General features: G+C 40.5%; 1 protein-coding gene across 11 annotated transcripts in view; it reads left to right on the top strand.

Moving 5' to 3' along the window:
- COBL (cordon-bleu WH2 repeat protein) overlaps nt 1–23,929 on the top strand; it is a 334,049-nt gene that overhangs the window by 294,725 nt on the left and 15,395 nt on the right. For all 11 annotated transcript variants that reach the window (XM_077119329.1, XM_077119324.1, XM_077119326.1 and 8 more), the window contains 2 exons: nt 9,577–9,889; nt 22,910–23,007. In XM_077119329.1, the coding sequence (XP_076975444.1) occupies nt 9,577–9,889; nt 22,910–23,007 (411 nt within the window). The remainder of the gene's footprint in view (nt 1–9,576; nt 9,890–22,909; nt 23,008–23,929) is intronic.

The raw sequence follows: 23,929 nt of genomic DNA, 5'->3' as shown, positions 1-23,929 counted from the left end.
GCAGAAGACACTCCCTTTGGCTTATTACAAATGGAATCAGCTGTGAATACAGCTGACGTGATCATGATTTAATTCTATGTAATGTCCTCATTGCAACAGAAAGGCCAGCACTTGCCCAACCAGACAAACAGGTACCATCACTTGGCCAAGTTGACACATGAACCTGACCATGACAGCCTGTTTACCGGCACATGAAAACTGAATGAAGGAAACTTCTATTTCAATTTGGTTGAACTGAGCATAGGAACCAACAACTGAGTAAAAGAAAGTCTAACGGAAGCCAGCCACATTATCCAAGTGGAGTCCTAGCCCCAGAATGCACATTTCCTTCTCTCATCCCTTGGAACTCTGCTTGACCCAAATATGCCTTGTGCACTCCACCTGAGGCTACTATCATTAGACCTCTGCTCCCAACTAAGGAACAGTGATGTTGCCCGTGGAAGAGAAATTCACTCCCATTACTGACACCCTCATTGAAACACATAAAAAACAATCAAGAATTACTAAAAAAATTGTATTTAAAAAAAGAAGAAAATACATGAAAGGAAGACAACAAACTGATCAGAAGAACTAATTCTAAAGGAGGTAGAGCTACGTTAGGAGACAGAATAGAACTTTAAAATAAACAATAATTAAGTCATTGCCCAGAAAATTTTAATAGATAGTTACATCCATAAAACAAAAGCAGGTTATTATTGGAAAATAAATAAGCAAATATCAAAATGTTCTTAGAAATTAAACACACATCCTTGGAAACATACACATTTAGACACATTTTGGTAAAATTTTTATACCCAAGGAGAAAAAGAGAATTCTTGGTAGCTTCTAGAGATAAGGTTTTAAATAGTCAGAAAAAAATCATACTAGCATTCAGTTTCTCATCTGTGAGGCAAGATGGCCAAACACAGCAGAGCTGAGATACAGTTTTGAAGAAAGATGCTGATCTCTAGCCATAGATTTAGCCATTCTAATAGCCGAGGTTAAGGATTAAATGGAGATATCTTCAGATACAATAGGCTTAGAAAGTATACCTCTCTAAATGAAATTATTCTGAAAAATAATTACTTGTGTGCAATCCACATAGTGGAAAACAAATTTAAGAAAGGGAAACACATATATGCAGTTGTCAAATTTAATACAGTTTTTAAATAAGGGTTCCAATAATAGAAATAGAAATTTCATAATGTAAAATTTTATACACACACACAAACCAGGGTGGTTTCGATTAGTCAGGGCTCTTTAGTCCCAAGACACAGAAACATATCTTGAACTACTTAATAAGCAAAATGTATTGTGGCTTTTTGGCCCACATAAGTGGAAATTCCAAAGGCTGCATCCTTGTTGCAGGCATGCATGGGTGCAGGAGCTCAGATGTTGCTCTGCTCCTCTCACCATCCCTGGGGCAAGCTTTCTCCATGTTTCAGACCAAATGATTGCTATTTATCCAAGACTCAGCCCAACCCATTTATTCCAGCCCTAAGAAACCATCTTTATCAGTACCAATACCTCTGGCAGAAAGGTCCTGAGCTGGGCTCTGATTGGTCCAGCTTAGGACCCTTGCCCATCCTAGAACCTATTACTGTGTCCAGGGGTTCTGGCTGCTGGCCAATTGTTGCTTCATCTTATGCCTTCCCTTTTGTGACCTGGCATAGGGACAGTCAACCCACCCAGATGACAAGGAATAGGTTACCCACAAGAGGAAGGGATTCATTTAACACAGACAAGGAGGGAGACAGTGCTAGACAGAAGAAACCAACAGCTGTTTTCTACATTTGCTATTCTTTTCTTAAACTTTTATTTTGAAATAATTCCAACTGACAGGGAAGTTGCAAAAATAATTTAAAAAAAACATACAGAGAACTTTAACATACCTCACTCTCCAAATACCCAAGCCCACTAATTTTAACATTTTGTCACATTTGCTGTATCATTCCATCTCTCTATCATTTGTTAATTGTCAAAGCATTTGAGAGTAGGTAGTCTCCTTGATGTCATGATCTTTGAACACAAAATACCTCCATATGCATTTTCTAAGAACAAGGATAATTCACTTATATAATCAGCTTAAGTATAGTCATTACACTTGTCAAATTTAAGGGATTTAATATTGATATAAAGCTTTCAGTTGATGTTCCAATTTTTTCATATCTCCAACAATGTCCTTTTGAGTCCTTTCTCTTCCATTACTAGGTCCAGTCCAGGATCATATATTGCATTTAATTTTCATTGTCTTTTTAGTTGCTTTTTAAAATTAAAATTGTGGAAATATAAATATATAGGTATTTGTACATATGAATCATAAACCTTACTATTTCAACTACTCCCAACCATACCATTCAGAAATATTAATCACATTGGAAATGTTGTACTACCATCACCAACATCCATTACCAAAATTTTCCTGTTACCTCCAAAAGAAACCTTATACCCATTACGCCTTAACCCCCCCCCATAAACTGTACTAATTTTTGTTTCTGTGCATTTGTATATTCTAGCTTTTCATATAAGTGGCATCATACGCTATCTGTCCCATTGTCTCTGACTTATTTTGCTTAAGGATCACTTCAAGGTTCATCCATGTAGGTAGGGCAAGTATCAGGACTTGATTTCTTTTTAGGACTGAGTAAGATTCAATTGTATGTATGTACCACATTTTGTTGATCCACTTGGGTTGCTGCCATCTTTTTGCTATTGTGAATAATGCTATGATGAACATTGGTGCATAAATTCCTGTTTAAGTCCCTACTTTCAGTCATTTGGGTGTATTTAGAAGTGGCATTGGTGGGTCACATGGTCGTTCTATATTTACCTTTTTGAGTAACCACCAAACTGTTTTCCACACGGGCTGTACCATTTTGCATTCCCATCAATGTCTCTGCATCTTCACCAACACTTATTATTTTCTGTTTTTTAAAATAATAACCATTCTAGTGGGTGTAATCTTATATATGTTTTTTAAAGATTGAATATAACCCTGTCTTGTAATGCTAAAAATTGGAATTCTCTCTGTCCAAACACTCTTATGTTCACATGAGGATTCTAGAATTAGTGTTATGATTCAGACTTTAGAGAAATACAGATTGATCAATAACAAGAATACATCACTTGACTCTTTAGAGGATCCAAGACCTTTTAAAAGTCTTTCTGAAAAGGTAAAATATATATATTATATATATATATAATAGCGGTCCTGTTGTGAACTGGCTGCACTGTTATCTTCATCTTTGAGAGGTCCAGTTCTATGGGGTTCTTTGACAAGAACATGAATATAAAATGTTGAACAGTGCCCATCAAACCATAGAGGCTGTAATTTTGAAGAGTAACAAACAAGAAAACCCCACTTTGAAGAAACTGTCCCTAAAGAATTAGAGAAAAATAAGGTAACAAAGATTGGAGCCACTCACTCAGGGCAGAAGCTATGTAATGCTGGTGGTAGAGGATCTCCTGAGGCTAATCCTAAAGCCAGCCTCTCCACACCCTACGTTCTGTATGTATCACACCACCAGGCACAGTGGATTCCCAACAACTCAAAAATATTTCACCTTTCCCAGTCATGCCAGGCAGCCTTTGTATCTATAAGTTTGCCCATACTTTCACTGTTCTTCAATATTTGCAGAATCCGACTTGTTTCAAGACCTAGTTCAGTGATTATCTTCCTGTCTCCTCCACTTAGAACATGACCCCAAAAATCTATATTCCTATGGCTATCTTTACATGCTCCTGTCTCCACCCACATCCTTAAACTGACTGAGAGATATTGTACACGTGAATGCACAAGATATTCCTCCAAAAGTACACCAAGACTTTGCAAGGGCATCTGTTTCCCGATTTTATGCTTTCATATGCAGTCTTTCCTAAAACTGATGTGTCAGAGACCTCACCCCTGGCCAGCACCATCTAGGATCTCATTCCCCAGCCCCATTTTTATAAATTCCCTTGTCTGGCCTTAGAAAAGACAAGTGTTGCCTCTCACCCATCAGGAACCTTAGTGGCGTGCGTTTCCCCATGGTGGACAGACCCTAATCCTGGTGTCAAACAAAAGGGCAAATTGAAATACTGATACAGTATTGAGAAGATAAATAACTCTTAAGACTTGTTGTATATATCAGGTGGTTTTCCAATTTTTTCCCAATTTTTCTTTCTAACCAAACTAATGAAGGACCTAATATATTTATCAGATTAAATATATCAAATATAATTTATGTGATAGATCTATTACGTGGTTTTTGGTACATAGTAGAGAAAATGTTTAAAAACTTGAGTGTAGTGATATCACTATAATTCATCTCGACTTATGTGAACAAAGTTTTGTGGTGCTTCTATCTATAAAAATGAAATATATGAATTGAATTTATGCCGATCCCTGCCTCATTTGAGCAATAAGTAATCCAGCCATATGTAATGAAGTAATTGAAAAATAGCCTCATCTAGACATTATAAGAAAAATTTCTAATGATGTTTTACTTTTTTGTTTAACAAATATCACGTTTCTAATTATTTATGCAGTTCTTATTGACCATTTCCTATCAATTATCACAATGATAACTCAATATAAAAAGAATTAGTACTACAGCTTTATGGTGAGAGGACATCTAACTAAAATTTCAATTTATATACATATTTATACAAAGAAGGTTGATGAATATGAAACTCTCAATCATAAAAAGAGGTTTAATAAGGGTGAGATTGTTGTGATAAAGTGGAATGGAAATAAGAGTTCAAGGAAGAAGATACATACTTTAAATATTGTGAAAAGAAGGGCTTGTTCACTCTATTTTACAGAGTATGGAGACTGGTGGGCATCAAAATTTTCTGATTCAGATTCCTTTTATTAGATTTTGATAAGTGATGAAACAATCCACTTTTAAAATATTAATATTTATAGAAGAGTAGAAACCACACCTCTTGCAACCAATTGAAGTCATGTTGGAATTTTAAGATATCGATTAAAAATGTAATGAGGTATATAGTTTTTCAAAACTATTTGGTGGCAGGATATATGAATAAAATTACCAAAATACATCAAGTCTGTTTGTATCAATAGTTTGGGAGCACTTTACAAGTGGCGTATCTGTCCCTATTCCCACCTTTCTAGGACATAGTGAGCTAAGTCAATGTAGCTTGGGGCGAAGGACCAGCATCTTTGTCAGCCCATGAGTGACACGTGGAAACCGTTGCATCAGAATGGGCTGGAGAGAGCTTTTGTCTTTCTTTCAGACATTTCCTCAGGGACATATAAACTCGGTAAAACTGACCCTTGAGAAATCTCGTTTCTTAATGACTAGTGAGAAAACCAATATCATAAGTTGCAAGATCTTTGATTTGCATGTTATAAAACAGCAATAAAAATGAACCCTTTACCAGAGTGCTTGAAGATATTTATATTTAGTATTTGAAATTTCCTTTGGTGACTTTGTAAGAGAACATCCCAATGCAACCAGGACCAAGCTGAGTATGTGTTCAACTTGAGGAAGTGGTAGTCCTAAATTAGTGTTTTCTTCTTTACCCTTGAGCTAGAGAATTTCCCAAAGCTCTCATTTAGATATAATGGTATTTGAACCATGAGATAGAGCATTTAGGTAGAAGACAAGTTCTTACTTGGGCTCTGTGGCTGTACATTTAGAAGAATTTATATCATGAATTTATATCACTAATTTATTTAATTGATATTTATTTACATATATTTATTTGACATCATAAATTTACGTCAGATTTCTGCAAAAAGAAATTGAGCGTGTTTTTCCACATTAGCAAAAAAACCTTGTAATAATAACTTTTTAGTTCAGTAAGATTTTCACACCTTAAGAAAAGGGCAAATTTCCCAGTGCATTAATTGGTCAAAAATAATGACTTGCATTCTTAAGGCAGACAGAAAATAACAGAAAGGATAAAGGCAATGTTGTATTCCTTTTAAGATTCCTAATGTTAACAATCAATTTGTAAAAAGAGTATTTCCATTATATATTCTGGTTTGGAACTTCAAAGAATATTGGAACTTTAAATCTTGAAGGGATTTTAGAGTTCATCAAAACCAACTCACTTATTTTACAAAAAGTGGAAGGAACGTGTCCAAAGTTCAGGTTAGAATGTGAAAATGTCCCAGGGGTTGTGATGCGGGCTGAAAAGTGGGGTGCACAGAAGGAACTACAGCCCCAAACTCTGGACCCCAACCTCATCGCGGCCAGAACTGCTCCAAGTTTTCCTTTTGTTTTTTGGTCTTACGTTTAGAATGATTTTTTTTTTAAGTCTGCCACACCATTATCTCATTCAGAAATTATCAAAACATGTTATGGTTTCAGGGGTTAACAATTGGAAGAAGCCAAAAGGAGAAAAAGAGTGAGACAGGGATGTTTGGACAGGAGTCCAAACAAGAGATTCTTTAAACCAGTAGAGCAAACTACAGAAAGAACCCATCAGAAACTACAGGGACCCAGTTGGGGGCCTGTTGGGAGGATGCATTTCTGTCTCTGGCCCTGCACTTCCTTAGACAGCTTCCCAGAGGTATCTGGAACTTCTACACAAAGCCTTTGGGCTCGCTACTGTCTCTTTCTGGAGACTGCACCCGCACCCCACCCTACCCTCTCTTCTGAGTTCAGTTCAGCTCTTACTTCCTCAAGGAAGTGCCTGTTATCGTCCATGGAAGGTCCAAGGCCCCTGGTGCAGGGTCACATCAAATCTTATTCCTCTCTTCCCTGAATTCACAGTTACTCTTTCTATTCCTTAGTGACTCTCTGATCCCTTCCTGTCCTTCTCACTGGACTGAGGAAGCTCCCTGAGGGCTGAGACCCCGTACCTGCTTCTGCTTGGCACTGTCTCCCCAGCCCCTGTTGAAAGGTCCTGGCTAAGTACCTGCTGGAAGGACCCAAGTGTGGTGTGAGGGCAGTAGGACCAAATGGGAGGGAGTGAGAGGGGATGCCCCGGGAAAGATGAACCTAGAGAAATCCAGGGCTCACTTGGGCAGGGGAGCTCTGGTAATAACACTCTTGATTTTACATTTTTAAAATGGCTTAAGCACATGTGCACACTAAATATATAATTTCTCACACCTTGTTGACTTAAGGATTTGTTTGCAGTTGGCTTAATTTAGAGCAGTGATTCTCAACCCTTTTTTTTTTTTTTGGCCTTAAAACTTCTGAAGGATATAAAAACAAGCCCAGTCAGGCAAACAGGCTCTTAAAACTGGATTGAAAAAAGGGTTGCAAAGCGCGATGGGAGCAGCACCTTCACCTGTGCATCTGAATCTCCAGGGAATGAGATTCAGGTGGTCCTCAGAGCTCTCCTAGGAGCCACGTGGGAAAACTGTTTAGGGAGTAGATGTCTCGAGGTGACTTTGCATGTGACTGATCACTGCCAGGGTAGTAAGAGGGAGCTGGGCTGGGTGTGGCATTTATCTGGTTACCTGCTATATGCTAACATCTCTCTCTTGACCCCTCCCTGCAGCCCGCCCCACTCTGCCGGTTTAAACACACCTTGCATTGGTCTTGTCATTCTTTGTGTACGTGTCTATCCCCTTGTGAACCGTGAGTCACTGGAAAGTAGAAATCTCCAGCTTGAAATGTGCATCCCCAGCCCCCATCTGGGACCCTCCCGTCTTGGCACTTGCCCAGCAGCAGAGACAAGCCTGAAGCCTGGCATGGGGGATCACATTTCACATTTAGTCCTCAGGGCCATTCTGTGGTCTGCAGTCATCCTACCTCATGGAGGAAACTGAGACTCAGAAGGCTCAATCCCCTGCCCAGAACACAGTCATTAAGTTGCTGGGCTGAGATTTGAATCCAGGGGTCTGTGACCTGAAACCTACATACTCTTTTCACTGTTTCATGCTGTTTATAATCTAAATAGACAGAGAGTAGGATGGGGGATATTAGTTTTCATTGACCTACTTACTTAGTGGTAGTGACAAAAGGGAAGGCAAGAAAAGGAAGCAGGCAAAAGGGATCTCACCTTCCTGGGCTGCTGTGGACTGCTTGCCATGCAGAAACTGTAGGCAGAGCTGGCTGTCCTGCTTGGCTCCCATGGAATGACATCTCGGTGCTGATTTACATCCAAGGTGTGTCAGCTTATCAGTAAATCATTGGCAGAAAATGTTTAAGGACAGAGTAATCCAGAGGCAGTATTTCTTCATCATATTTGCCCTCTAACTTAAGAGTCTTGCAACAAAAGCCAGGAGGAAAGCTAGAAGAGAGAAGTTATTGTTAAAAAGCATTCACTGCATTCAGATATATTGCCTTGTGCATTTGTGCTTCTCCCAACAGTTCATTCTTTGTGTTCTATTCCTTACTTTTGAGCTCTTTTGTGAAATGTATGTCTTTTAAAAATATTCTTTTGTCTCTTCTATTGTTCGGGATCTCAAATAAACCAGCATCTTAAGACATTTTCTCCTTTGTGCTCTTTTGGTTTTGTTAGTTATATGCCATTAATCTGTTGTCCAGTTACAAATGTTTGATTATGATACCACTTCACTGTTGGTGCATTATTTCACAGAGAAGTCCATGGGCCTTTTTCAATTTAGGCATACAACGACTATTTATTGAAGGTCTGATCTTAAAACAAGATGCACTAAAAAACAACAAAACATACTGTCCATATTTTTTGTATAAACATAAACAATGCTTAGACCATGTGTCTTAAAGTGTCTTGAAGTTTAAAATCTAGTTCTATATTTAGAAAAAGACCCTCTGGGATACAGTTGGTCTGGAGCTGTGTGCATTTGTGTCTTTCAGACTCCAGCTTTATGAGAGACTTCTATGTATAGAGCTTTCAGTGTTCTCAGAGACCCTAGAAGTTCAGTATAGAAAAAAATAAAATGACAAGCACACTAACTTAATGATTTCCAAATACCCTGATAGATGCACAGAATGGTTACAGTGTCCCCAGCCATTTATATTAACATTTGAACTCAGGCTTCGTTAGTGAGTTTCAACTCTGTGCATCTCCTGCTCCTACTGCTTTAAATCACGTTTATTGCTCAGGGGCCAGCCAGAGAGCCTCGATCATGGATACTTTCATTTTGTTTCTTTTTAAGTTTACTTGACAGTTCTTTTCCAAGATCTTTGTTTTACAAGAAGAACTTACTGTCTCATATATAAAAACAAAAGAACTATGTAGCTATGAAGTATTTGTCAGGAGTGCCCCAACCAGAATAATTAATCTCTGTTTACATTTTTAGATGCTCTAATTATTCTTAATCTGTTTTTTTTTTAAAGAACTCACTTTAAAACAGCTTCAGTTAAAACAAGGGTCCAACTGGAAGCAACTGCATTCACAATTATCATTAGCTGGAATTTTTAAATGCATTGATCCATTGATTTAGATAGGATAAAAATAAAGAAAGCTAATTAATAATGTTCTAATTTTTCACGGGGGAAATTTTACTCTCATCACACATCGACATTTGGCTCATTACATGTGAAAATGTTTCTGGGGGAAGTTGTTGCATTTGAAAGTTTCTTACTCTTTTCATAGCACCCTGAATTCCAAATTAAAGATAAGGCAGACAGATTGATGATGCAATTGTAAGGGGGTGTAAAACTCAGAGTGGTTTCAGCTGACCTGTCCTTGCCATGTTTTATCCAGTGAGCCTGCCCCTGGGACCCAATAGTAATTGCACAGCGGACAGAGCCCCTCCAGTGGTCTCGGAGGCAGAGGAGACTGTATCTGTGGGCAGCTGTTTTGCATCGGAAGACACCACCGAAGACTCTGGAGTGATGAGCTCCCCTTCAGATGTCATGTCTCTGGATTCACAACATGACAGCATGAAGTCCAAAGATAAGTGGGCCACAGACCAAGAAGACTGCAGTGACCAGGATCTAACTGGAACCCCGGAACTGGGACCCCAAATGAGTCCGTCGTGGTGGGAGTCTAAGGGCCCTGGGAACTGGCATCCAAGGTGAGTCATGTGACAGTCATGTGACAGCTGAAAAGTGACATCACACATCTGACATCTCAATCACATTTAACACTGTGTGGGTTTTACTTTTTGTTTTATACTTTATATAATAGGCATTATACTCTTTGAATATTTATTCACTTAACATTGAGTTCTAAAGATTGATTCATGATGATACATATGTCATCATTTCAATTTATTTAAACCAGTGTCACCTTCATGGACACTTTGGATGTCCCAGATTTTCACCATTGGAAACAATAAGCACGTTGTACAATCTTTCTGTTAATACGTGGCAAGTTTTCTAGAATTCTTAGATCAGCAGATATGCTCATCTTCAACTTTATGGAATACTGAAAAATTGTTCACTGAAAGTATTGTCCAGTCTGTGACATCCTGGCAGTCCAAACTGACACCAACATTTGATTTTAGTAGCCATCTTAATTTTTGCCAGTTATATTGGTGCCTCATTGTGGTTTTAATTTACAATTACCTGATTAGTAAGGTTGAGCATTTTGTCATATCTTTATTAGTAATGCTGTTTTCCCCTTCTTTGAATTGCTCAGTTTTTTTTTTAAATTGGGATTTTGGCTTTTTTTCATTATGAATTTGTCCCTTATCAGATATTTGCACACAGAAAGTCAGTAAGTTGATGGCTTGACTTTAATTGATTTTTTTTTACATGGGCAAGCATCAGGAATCAAACCCAGGTCTCTGGCATGGCAGGCGAGAATTTGGCCACTGAGCCACCATCTCACCACCTGGTGGCTCGATTTTGACTTTGTTTTCTTTTGTTTTGCAAAAGCTGCTTTTTAATTTTAATATGGTTGAATTCATCCTTTTTCTTCTGAATATGTGTGATCTTTGCATGCTGAAGAGGTTCTGCCCATATCCTAAAGTGCTAAAGATAATCTAAATTTCTTGTATAGGTTGTAACATTGCTTTCTCACATTTCAGCTTTCAGTCTACCTGGAATTTATTTTAAGTACATTGTGAAGAAGGCATCTATTTTTTCCCACTGACTTCTAGTTCCACTTTGGTCATGTAATAAGTTCCCGTACATGCCTTGCTCTGTTTCCAGGCTCTTATCCGTAGCAGTGGTTTATGTATCTATCGCTGCACCAGCACCACACTGTCCTAATTCCTTCTTTTTTGTTAATTGAATTTGCATATCTATTAATATGAAATATTCAAACAAAACCACGTAAATAAAGGGGAGTGGATGAAGGCATTGTATAATCCTTCATAAATTCATGAGCTAATTAACCACAAATTTTTTGTTTGTTTATTTGTTTGTTTTCCTAATTCTTTTTAATGCTTACGTAGGAAGATATATTGAGGCTCTGCAGCTCATCAAATTTTTTTTCTCCTATGAGGTAATTTTAAGTAGCAATCTTACAATATTATGGAAACATTTCTAGAAATAAAGGAAAATGATTTTTTAAAAACTTCATCCATAATGCTTTTGGACTTTTTTGCCATATTTTGTTCCAGTTGTTATTCATATGCACACACAAAACTTTTCCTGGATAATGTAAATGTAATAATATTATTTTGATTTATTTTTTATCTGATTTATTTTTTTACCTGTTTATCGTAAGCATTTCCTCATGTTGTGATACACACGTCCTTATAATTTTTAATGTATAGCCCTTCAATCTTAAGGACAATACAAAGGCCAAGTTTATGTTTCATTAGAACACAAATTAAGAGGCAGAAATTGCTCCATTCCTCTTCCACCCCACATAATATATGTGTAGATGAGATTGGCTTGTGTTGTTTGCATATGTGAGAGCTGAGCAAAATTATGGCATTTTCCTCTTAGTCTATTTGACATAAGAAAAAACTGCTCTCTACAGTAATCTTCAGATCGGTTCTGTTCGTTTACAATGGAATTGTACAAGTTTGATCTCTACATCTGAAACTAATCAGACATTTTTAACTCAGTGCTTCTCTAAGACTGATGATTTGCTTTGCTGTTGGAAAATCGCGTTGATCTCTGTCTGAACATGAGAGGATGAACTCAGCCCAGGGCAGTACTGAGTCTTTAAACCCAGGGCTTTTCTAAACAGGGAGCAGGGTAGGTTTCTCTGCCCCCAAGTCTGAGATGCCACTGAATCTATAACGAGACGAGATGGAGGGGACTTTGGAACCAGACAGATCTACAATTGAATCCCACCACTGCTGTGCAGTGGTTTGGCCTTTGACAGTCCACTAGCTTTGCTGATCTTTACATTTCTTGTACACGCAGTACAGAAAATACACTCCCTAACGGAGGTACTCAGAGACAATCAAGTGCCCAGTAGCAGAGCTCACCGTGTCACATAGCAATTTCTTATTAGAATTACTCCTGATACTTCTGGATTGGATTTTTATGGCAGGTTGCCCTCCTTCTCGGGGGCCTCAGGTAGCTCCTCCGTCAAATGAAGAAAGAAACTGAACTCTGAACTCCCATAGCTCTATGCATGGTTCCCAGCTATTTGCCCAAGAGTTAGGATCAACACTACACCTAAATTTTTCAGGCAATGGCATAGTATTTGTTTTTACAGGAATGATCTCAAAGGACTTTTAGACATAACCAGAAATATCAGCATGGTATATATTTATTTCCAAATAAACAATTTTCAGTAAATCTCAGGATTACTTAAAAGCACTGTGTTAGTTTGCAAGCTGCTGCAATGTGATATACCAAAACTGGAATGGCTTTTTAAAGGGCAATTTAATAATTTACGCATTTGCAGTTCTAAGGAAGTGAAAGTTTCCAAAGTACCAACAAGAGGTTACCTTCACTCAAGAAAGGCCAATGGGTCAGGAACACCTCTGTCAGCTGGTAGTCACGTGGCTGGCATCTGCTGGTCCCTTGCTCCTGGGCCCCATTGCTTTCAGCCTCTGTTCCTGTGGGGGTTCCTCACTTTGCTTCTCTGTGGCTCACCTTCATCTATTGGCTTCCGTTGGTTCTCTCCAGGTTCTGGCTTCCTTCACATCTCAGTGAAGTGATGTTTGCTGGGCTCCAAGCATCTCCAAATACCTGAGTTTCTGTTCTCTGACGTTTTCTGTTGTTTCCCTCTCCAAGATGTTTCCTCATTAAAAATTCCAGTGTACTAATCAGGACCCACCTGGAATGGGTGGAGTCACATCCCTATCTCATTAAAGGTCACACCCACAATATTGGCATAATCTAATCAAAAGATTCCAATTTACAGCTTTAAATCATTATTAAAAGAAATGGCTGCCTCCACAAGACTGAATCAGGATTAAAACATGGCTTTTCTGATGTACCTAATACTTTCAAGCCAGCATACGTGCCTATGGTATAAAATAGGGATTGAAAACTCCAGTGCCTACAGAGGCCAAGGCAGAGGCTGAGCCAAACCACAGGGAGTGGTGGAGAGCCCACATTTTCCCTAAAGAGAGCAGCAGCTCTATCCCATCCTTCCCACTGTTACAGGATTACAGAGGCAGTGCTGCCAGTTTTGAAGAGATGCCAGAAATCTAGGTTTTTGTGTGAAGCCTCCCAAATTTAAACATTGGCAACCAATTCGGACATTCAGAGCCAAACTAAACACATCTGCGAGCTGGGTGTGGCCTGTTCCCAGATGTTCACTCTGTTGTGTATTTAAGGATATGCTAGCGGTTCCCCTGCTCTTCCAAAGAACCAGTATTATTCCTGTTGCTCATTCTCCAGCTTTGGAATATAGCTGCCATTACTCAGGTATTTCCTGTATCTATCTCCTGAAAAATACCAACTCATCAATAAGTTTGGGAAGCTGTTATCATATCACCCTCTTAGGCACAGTGAAATGCTAATGGCTCTTGGGAATTCAGCTGCAAAGAAATCAGTTCAAATGTCTGCCTACACAATACCTCTGAATATTCTTTAAGATGAGTGCTCCATCAAGCACTTAGGGGAATGCTGATAATGTCATCAAACTTCCACCTCATTTCTCACACTGAAAGTGTATACGTCTGTACATATGCATGCATCATTTACATGGACTAGGGAGAATACCCCTCTTTTGATGAGAAGGACACATTCCAGTGATGTGCTTTTGTGGTGAAGTCCACATTAAACAACCTTGACAGCAAAAGGCAGTGAAGGCTGAGAGGAAGGACTGGAGTGAGGCCAGACTGCAAGAGGCTGACCAGTACCAGGAGGCTAGAGTTGTGTCTGAAAAAAGCAGGAAAGGCACAATGGAGCAGGCCAAGTTCAGATCTCCACACTGGGGAGTGGTTAAGTTCAGTGAGATCAGAGCCCATGCTAGGGGGTTACCAACCCAGAAACAAGTTGACATAGCATGAGGCATGTGGCCTTAACCTCGACCACCTGGACAGAAGATCTGGGTCTGAACCCTGCACCATTGCACCGGTGTTCAGGGAAAAGTGACAGTAATTGATGGAAATCATAATGAAGAAGACATTTTCTGAAAGCATGCACTCCTAGTGGAGCGAACAATTGCCAAGCAGTGTGTCCTTCCTCTACTTAGAGAGTTCTTCTTTCGTGGTGCCCCAGAAATATGTGTCAAGACCACCTTCATTAAGTGATGGGTACCAACTGTACTCATTGCTACGTGCCTGGTCTTTGCACCCAGCTGCTGGCTCCAGCCTGAATGATTCTGATTCCTGGCTTCTACACCCAAGCCCCAGCGGTGGCCATCTGGGCTCTCAGAAGGGGTGGTAAACAATGGAGATCTGGGGCCCAGCTACAACCACAGACCTCTCCATTCCCTTACTGAGTCCACCCTGATGAATACCACCCTTGGCTCAGGCTAAGCAGAGATCACTGACAAGGCTGGATTTCCAAGCTGGGAGTGGCTTCTTATGGATTGTGAAACCATCTCCGACAGTTTCAGACACCTGTGGCTCACAAGAATTTTCCTCCTGTGGGGCAGCCACCCATGCAAAAAGGATTTCTGCTGGCTGCTTCTGTGAAGAGAAAGACCATAAGAATGCCTTATGCTCTTGTCACCTCTCTGTTCCCCGGGTATTCATTGAACACTGTTGCAAACCTGAAGAGACCTACATTTGTAAAGTGTACATGGTTGAGTTCTAGTTTTCTTCAGTATTTCTCCCTCCTCTGCACCCTCTGAGTGTCACAGTCATCTAGACTTCTGCGGCTAGGATTTTTCTGAGTCTACACATCTACGAATTGGAAGCAAAGGAGTTTTCCTCAAAAGCTGTTGACTCCAGTCAAAGGGGAGCCTGGTAGTTGGCATCCATTGAGAGCCATCCCTCTACACTGTCCAGCCAGGCGGGACAGCCTAGAATGGCAGCACTGATTATTTCATCAATGGTGGCAGCCAAGGTGTTATACCAAAGAGTCTCTGGCATAAATAATGCATCTTCTAAAAAGAGCAAGTGTGAGGTCTCGGTAATGATTGGAATATGTTTTGTGTTCTGATCTGCAAAACATGTGTTTTCCATCAAGTCATGTCATTGGCTCTTTTTATAATTTTTTACTGCAAAATAAATCTGTGCCCTCCATTCCAAATGGACCCTAAAAGCGGGATACCCAATTCTCAGAGGCTTTCTCTAAACTTAGTACACTCAGGAAATAAACTCCTGGTGGAAGAATTCAGCCCCAGAGCTGAATATGCAAGACAAAAATGAACATATGATAATTGCCTCCTCGGTCTGGTGACACTTAGACGACATGGCATCTCAGGGAGGATTCTTTAAGCATCATACACAGCTCTTCACTGGGCAAGATGTTTGCCACTGTGGCTTAAATTTGCTCTAAGATCTCTTCTTGGATGCATTCTTCTTTTTAAGTTGATCCCAGCCAGCAAAATTCCAAGTACTTAAAGAGCAACGTCATGGAAAGAGTGAAATTCCCATGGCCAGCCTGCTTAAGGCCACATCTGCCCATAGCTGGCAACTGAGCAACCTTGAGCTCATGACATACCTCTCCTTTTGGTCTCCTTGTCAGTAAAAGCGAAATAACACAATACCTCCCAACAAGAATAGTGTCTGGCTGAATGCCAGCCTTCAAAAAAGCAATAGATGATAATATTCCTATTAATATTAATAATAGTATTTATAACTGCCTAAGGAAGAATAGAATTTTAATTTTCTGGAGAATTCTTATATCTTAAACCCAGCTTTCATTCTCTACCTCTTTAAACCATTTGTAACTTATTGATTTAAAAAGAAACTGCATAGGGCGGTGTGACAGTGGCTCAGTGGCAGAATTCTTGCCTGCCATGCCAGAGACCCGGGTTCAGTTCCCAGTGCCTGCCCATGCAAAAATCAAAAAACTGCATAATGTGTATCTAGGTGTATACATGGATGGGGAAAAGAGACAGAGAACATTTTTCCTACTGCTTGGAAGAAAGAACAGTGGCACTCACATTATTTCTATATTCTTGAAACCCTAAGGCAATCTTTTTCATCATCAGATGATTTCTATCCATCTTGTATGAATATTCTGGGATTCTCTGCTCTGTAATCCCTTTTGAGAACCTTGGGTCTGCAGGATCGCTGTCTGGGGTAAGTGAGAGAGTGTGAATAACTTGATTTCAGGCTTCATTTGTAAGCAACAGAACTGAGCTGAAACCTTAGGCAGGGCTACAGATGTAAAAGGTGTGGCTCCTCCAGGTGAAGGGAGAGCCAGGATGGTGTCTGTCCCTCACCCTCTGCCTGGCAAACCCCTAAGGTTCCTTCTCACTACCCAGTTATCAACAGGTGGTGGAACTCAACAGGCTGTAGAATTGCTTTGAAAAAAATTGTACCTATGCCCTGCAGAGGTTGTAGTTTTAAGTCATCTTATGGGGCTGAGGATATCCAGTGTATTTTTAGTGGAAGGGTTGGGAAAGGAACCCAGGTCCTGGATTTCCACTAAATCACACTAACTCTGGAATGCTGAGACTTTGTAATGACAGACATTTTATGACCAGAGTAGCATTTAAAATATTTAACACCTTCTAGCACCCTGAGATTTTGTAACCATAGGACTATAGGGGCATTTAAAAAACCTTTTTAAATCTCATAGAATGACCCTGTCCCATACAGCTTGTGGCTGCTGGGCCCTTGCAGTGTGGCTGGTCCAAGCTGAGATAAGGATGGACTTGTAAAGTGCACAACAAATGTCATAGTCTAGTATGGAAAAAGAATAACTTTTGTGTTAATTACATACACTCATGATAATATTTGGACTAAATATTGGGTTAAATAAAATCCATCATTAAATTACAATTATTTCACCTATTTCTTTTTACTTTTTTTTACATGGACAGGCACCGGGAAGCAAACTCGGGTCTCTGGCATGGCTGGTGAGAACTCTGCCACTGAGCCACCATCACCTGCCCTTTCTTTTTACGTTTTCAGAAATGTGGTTACTAAGAAATTTTTTATTACATTTGTGGCTCATATTGTATTTCTGTTAGACACTGCTTTGTAGCTACAGAAACATTGAAAACTGGAGTGGGGAAGTTAAGCACATAAAATTGTCCTCAACTGTATATTTTTCAAGGTTTCTCTTCACCTTTAGTTTATCAAGTGATGGTTTTGAAACTGCATGGTTTGGTTCTCTTTCCAGCAAATAAACTTGCTACCTAAAGGTGACATCTTTTATTCCTCTCAAAAATTGTTTTCCTCTATTCTTTCTGCCAATGGATACATTACTTAAAGAAACTATTCAAATACCATCAAAATGCGTAATGGTTTCATGGGTCCTGAGCCCACCCTATACATTCCAGATAGGTCGGAATTAGCCCGTTCTCTTTTCTCTCTCATAGGAAACAAAAACAAAAAAGCAAAAAGCACCCGTTTCTCCCACTGTTAGTCAACCTCAACGCTCTGGCTTCTTATGTCTAAAGCTGGGCATCCGATTGGCGAGGCCACCACAGGTCCTGGACACCCCACCCCACCCCCGGGGACGCAGCCAAGGCACAGTCCCATGGCTCTGGACAGCCTCTTGATTGAAGCTCACCAGTGCTGTCCTTTGTCTCCACATATTTATTTCAGGGCAGCAGTTACCTAACCATTATCACGCTCTCTGGCAAGTCACACAGTCCATGTGAGAAAATACCACTGGTCATGTTTATTCAACATGTGCAGCCTGATAGCAAAGTGTCTGCCCTCTGTTTATTCACTCTTTATTTTCTTGGTCTTCAGCCAGAACAAACTGTCAACAAGAAACATGTCTTAAGAATTGGAGGGGGGTTGCGGTGTTGGAATGGGGGTGGGGGGCTGGTGATAGCCAGCAGAAAGACATCTGTGCACATTTCTTTGAAGCTAAAAGAGGCTGTACCTCTTGCCCCCTGCTGGCTCTAATTGCACATGCCTGGGGCTGTGCTGTTAAACCCACAGGGAGCTGCCTTCCCATCCTGTCTGTGAACCAGTGCACGGAGCAGGGGTTTCGCAAGGAGAGGGGAATGGTGCAGCTCACCCATCATGCTCTGAGGAGAGGGAAATGGAAATGAGATTGGAAGGAAAAGCAAGTATCGCTGAATCGCTCCCACCACCCACCCCCCTGAAATTTCATATTAGAAAGCAAAATAGAGAAGTTGCCGTTGGCTTTGGTTTGGGCAAGATAAGTCATTCTCCTAGATGCCCACAGTCCAGGTATCATCAGGAGAAGAGTGAACTGCAGAAGTGGACTGCCAGGCCCTGCCTCTCCCCTACCTCGGAGGGTACTGGTCCTTGGAAGCCACCTTGAGGAACACCAACCCAAGACTTGGCTGCTGCGGTCAGACTGTCCCTCCCTCCGCAGCACACCTAGGCAACCATGTGTCCTCTCTGTGGCCACTGAACTGGGCAAATAGCCCTGGGGGAGTGCTAGAGAGGCAAGGCCTTCCTGGAGGTCGAATGGGGTGGGGAGCTGTTAGCAGAACTGGAACTAAAGGACAGCAGCTGGGGCGAGCCTGTGTGGTTTCAAAGAGGTAAGGAGCTGGGCCAGGCAACAAAAGCTGTTGAAGGGCTGAGGAAACTTAGACCTGGCTACAGCCAGTCCCAGTTATAGTCTCCAGGCTAATAGCTGCGCTCTGGGATTGTTAGGCCTTCTATATCAAAATCAGGGAACACATACTGCTCAAAGGGTGACAAAAATATAAACTACTTTGCAAAAGAGAATTATTCCTAATTAGAGGACCAAGGGATTATTTTACATTTTGGTCCATAAAAAAATAAATAAATTAAAGTGTTATCGTTCAAACTGCATTTTCCAAATTCTAAAGAAGTAAGAGAAAATATTCTCCACAAGCCATTGATTTCAACTAAGCACAATGGTTGGTTGATTTTGATCTGGGTTTCTCTCTCACTCTTGCCCACAGATATATTATTTTTATATCATCATCACTCTCTATATATTTATATACTCTGATTTGCTCACACATATACGAGCTTAAGAATTTATCAGTTTCTACATATACTTCATAATCAACATTGTTACTGATTTTATTGCTTTTGAAATTAATATGCAGTGATTGACTTAACTCTCCCTACTGCTGAACTTCTCAGAATTCTTCCCATGAATACAATGGATAGTATTGTGTTTATATTTTTCCTTCTATTGGATTATCTCATTAAAGCAAATTGTTAAAAGAGAGGCTAACGAACCAAAGTTTCTACAAAGATAAAGCTTTCTTTCTCCTTCATATGTTTCTGCAGTGCTGTCCAATACAGCAATAAAAAAAAAGCAGCAACAAGTATAGTGTCTCAGATTTATCACATTTTCCTTAAGATTGCGATAATTCATTTTTTATTTTTTGCTAGTTTAACATTTATTTATGTGATGATAAAGCTGGGAATGTTTTTTGATTTCTTTTTAATTCTCATTATTTTGTGATTTATCTTATAGAGTGATGTGATTGTGCATACTTTGAAGTAAAAGCAAAATATTTTGAAGTAAAAGAAAAAATAATGTGTTTGACTTGTCCCCTTATCCTAAATTAAGAGCAAGTTTTCTGTTTCAAATTCTGTTTTTTTATAGCACTTTCCAGTTTTTCTTTGCAGTGCTTTTATTAAACATTTAAATGTACATTCATTGAAACACACATTCCATGAAAGAGAAAAGATAAAACTCTAGTGAAAATGCATTAAAATAATTACAGTTCCAGGCAAAAGGAACCGGAAAAGCAGTCATGTTCTTTGGTGATGCTCATTAATTGGTCCACAAGTGCACCCATCACCAGCCCACCCTCTTTGTCTGTGTTGTCAGAAGACATTAGCTGCGACATTTCTGGAAGCCACTTCCTGGCTCCTAAAAGGACACAGTCACCAAATAAGAAAGACTCATTTATCTGAATAATAACTTTGCCACGTAAGTGACAATTGTGCAAAGCATATTTCATGCATCATTATCCGGTCCTGATTAGCAAAGATGGACATGGGCCCTCAATTTTAACAATCAGCTGAAAAACCTGCAGCTTTCACTGAAGACAGACAATTGCCCTGTGCCTATCTCTGTGGTTTTTGCACAATAGAGTTAGAGACAAGAGCCCTTTGCAAACAGAGTTTGTAAATTGATTTGGCAGCAACTGTCTTCCCGATACTCTTGTCCCTGAGACCCAACAAGGCCACATCCGGAGCTCCTGACCAGGTGGCCTGGCGCGGTCTGGGGTGCCCCAGGCGGCGGGGGCCAACTCTGGATGTGGCTGGGCTTCCTGGGGAAGTCTGTCCTCTTCTGAGCTCTGGAGCAGACAGACTGGATTTGCATCCTTGCGTGACCTTGGGCAGGTTTTAAGTCTTTCTGCATGTTGTTTCCTCTCTTTAAGATGGCAGTAAGCCCACTTTGTAGAAGGCGATGATAAGATCATTTGTGCAAAAGAACCGTGGGTGCTGGGCAGAGCCTCTGTGCTACCTGTGTGCTGCTGAGGATGCTTTCTCCTGCCACACCTGGAGGAGGCTCTTGGGGAGGGGCATGTGGGGTGGAGCTGGTATTAATGGTGTCAGAGTTTTTGCTGTCATCATCGCCATTGCCTTTCTTGTCCCTGTGAAGGAGTCCTGGGAGCCCAGCTTGGTGCATGGCATGAGCAGGCCCTCCAAACCTCTTTTCCTCTTACTGGTTTGCTAAAGCTGCGGAATGCAATTTACCAGAGATGGAATGGCTTTTTTTTTTTTTTTTTTGAGGTGGTATCTTTTTTTTATTATTACTATTAAACGTACCAACATACAAATGCAAACATTCTTTTTTTTTTTTTCACAATCACACAGTCACATTATACATTATACAATCATCATCAAGAAACCTGGCTACTGGAACACAGCTCTACATTTTCAGGCAGTTTCCTCTAGCCTCTCCATTACATCTTGGATAACAAGGTGATATCTACTTAATGCATAAGAATAATCTCCAGGATAACCTCTCGACTCTGTTTGGAATCTCTCAGCTATTGACACTTTGTCTCATTTCACTCTTCCCCCTTTTGGCCTAGAAGGTTTTCTCAATCCCTTGATGCTGGGTCTCAGCTCATTCTAGAGTTTTTCTCAATTCCTTGATGCTGAATGTCAGCTCATTCTGGGATTTCTGTCCCACACTGCCAGGAAGATCCACACACCTGGTAGTCATGTCCCACGTAGACAGGGGGAGGGTAGTGAGTCTGCTTGCTGTGTTGGCTGGAGAGAGAGGCCACATCTTAGCAACAAAAGAGGTTCTCTTGGGGGTGACTCTTAGGCTTAATTTTAAGTAGGCTTGACCTATCCCCTGTGAGGTTAAGTTTCATATGAACAAACCCCAAGACTGGGGGCTCAGCCTATAGCTTGGGTTATCCACACTGCTTGTGAGAATATCAATGGAATGGCTTTTTTAAAAGGAAATTATTTAAGTTACATGTTTACAGTTCTAAGGCCATAAAAATGTCCAAACTAAGGCATCCACGTAAAGATACCTTGACTCAAGAAAGGTCAATGGGTCCAAACACCTCTGGCAGCTGGGAAGGCAATCGCCAGTGTCTGCTGGTCTTTGGCTTCTGCTTTCAAACAGCTTCTCCAGGGCGATATTCTTTTTGCATCACCAAATGTCTCTGCCCTGTCAGCATTCAGCTCTCTCCAAAAATGTTTCCCTCCTAAAGGACTGTAGTAAACTAACCAAGACCCACTCTGAATGGGTAGAATCGCATCTCCACCTAATCAAAAATTCACACCCACAACTGGATATGTCACATCTCCATGGAAACAGTTTAATCAAGAGTTCTACCATACAGTATTGATTGGGAGTAGAGGAATATGGCTTTTCTAGGGTACAAAATAGTTTCAAATTAGCACACCTTCCTTTGCAGCACACTGCAAGGATTAAATCAAACTGAAAGCACCTAAAAAGGTCAGATTGAAAAGTATGTAAAAGGCCTTTGTTGGAGAGGATTAAAATGACTTCCCTGTTCTGAATCTGGCAGGTGGTTCACTGCTTGGGTGAGCATAGATGGAGACTGCATTTGGAAAGCTGACAAGCCTCTGGGCAAACTCACCCTCGCAACCCTGCCCACACCTCCCTTAGGGCCCCCTCTGCGATCTGGTGGGAGGAAGCATTCTTAACAGTGCAGGAGCTGCCCCTGCTATCCCTTTGTGCCAGAGTGTGCAACCTTCTTCCCTGGCATCTCGGAAGCCATGGAAGGAAGCCTTGCCCCTAATGCTTAGGGATAACCTGGCTGTATAGTTTCTGAGTAGCATTGGAAGCAGCACCTCTGGCCTCCCATGGGCATTTCCAAGCTCTGCATCACACACCACCTTGCTCCTTATTCTCGTTCAGTTGTAGGATACCATTTGTGGGTGTCAGCTCTAGAAAGAAGCAGATATGCACCCAAATCCTCTGCACATTACCTTGTCTTTGTGCAGCCGAATTAGAACTTCAGACTGCGGAGTGAATAGGAGCCATTTTTATGCTTGGGTGCTAACACTTTGTGGCCGCACACATACACGCACACACACATACACCACGAAGTCTGCATCAAGGACATCAGTGGTCTGAGGAGAGTGTGACTGCTTGGATTTGAGTGTGAGCTTTACCTTCCTTAGATATTTCCTGAAGGAAATAAATAAAATAAATAGAAGACATGCATGCTTTCCCTTTCTCTTTGGTCTTCCTAGAGCTGAAAAAGCTGTTACAGCCTCAAATGGTGATGATGACCTATTCGTTGCTGGACAGTTCCAGAAAACCCTTGCAGGACTTGATGATGATTCGGAAGGTATGAGCTAGTGTACCTACTACTTGTACATTGCATCATGTGGCGGCAGCCTCTGAGGGTTGTCTTTTCTCATCACACTTTTTGGGCAACTAAGAGAGAAAAAACTCTTCAGAAGAAATTGCACTTAAACCATATTTGAAGAAAGCTCTCAGTCAGGAGCATAGTTCTCCATAGATTGCTTTTTATCTGGGCTGCAAAACAGTGGAGTTGTCTGGAAAAACTTAAAATGCACTCTGAATAATACTATACATTAAAAGGTATTCCACACACATTAAAAAAAGTTTCAGTGTACTCAAATAAAAAATGTTTCAGTGTACTCAACTTGGAGAAATCTCAACTTGGAAAAGTTAGAGAAACTTGGAGATTTCTTTATTAAAACTTCTAAGCCTTTATCAGCTAATATGGCATTTCTCTCAGAAGGAAATGCATTATACACACCATTTTGAGGACAAGGAACCCATTTGGGATGCAGCATTTCATGGCACTGCCATTCATAGGATGTATTTTTCAGAAATAATGGTGTAAGGCAGATTCATATAATCTCAGTGAACGACAAAGGAATCTCTTAAACAAAGGAGCTATACTGTTTTCTCTAAGGCACACAGTGAAATCAACTAGAAATTAGCTATTGGCCATGTCTTAAAACAAAAAGAAAAAGGACAGACTGCAGGGAATCATCTGTCATTTTGGTTGACTTTTCAGGGCCCTGTCTTCAGAGTATACAACAGAGCTAAAAAGTCTAAATGGGACACACTGTGTCCCAAAGGTGGCTGACCACATGACTGACAGCATCATTTAGGACTTAGGAGCATCATGATAATTTGGGGATTCTCAAAACTTAGTCATCTATCTCCTTAAGAAGTTAAAGCTAGAGCAGGTTGCCTCACATGTTTCTGTGTGCTTCTCATGTGCCAGAGGAACA

Source organism: Tamandua tetradactyla, chromosome 1 (genome assembly GCF_023851605.1).
Source record: "Tamandua tetradactyla isolate mTamTet1 chromosome 1, mTamTet1.pri, whole genome shotgun sequence".
Classification (NCBI taxonomy): Eukaryota; Metazoa; Chordata; class Mammalia; order Pilosa; family Myrmecophagidae; genus Tamandua; species Tamandua tetradactyla.
This window is presented reverse-complemented; position numbering and strand designations above follow the sequence as displayed.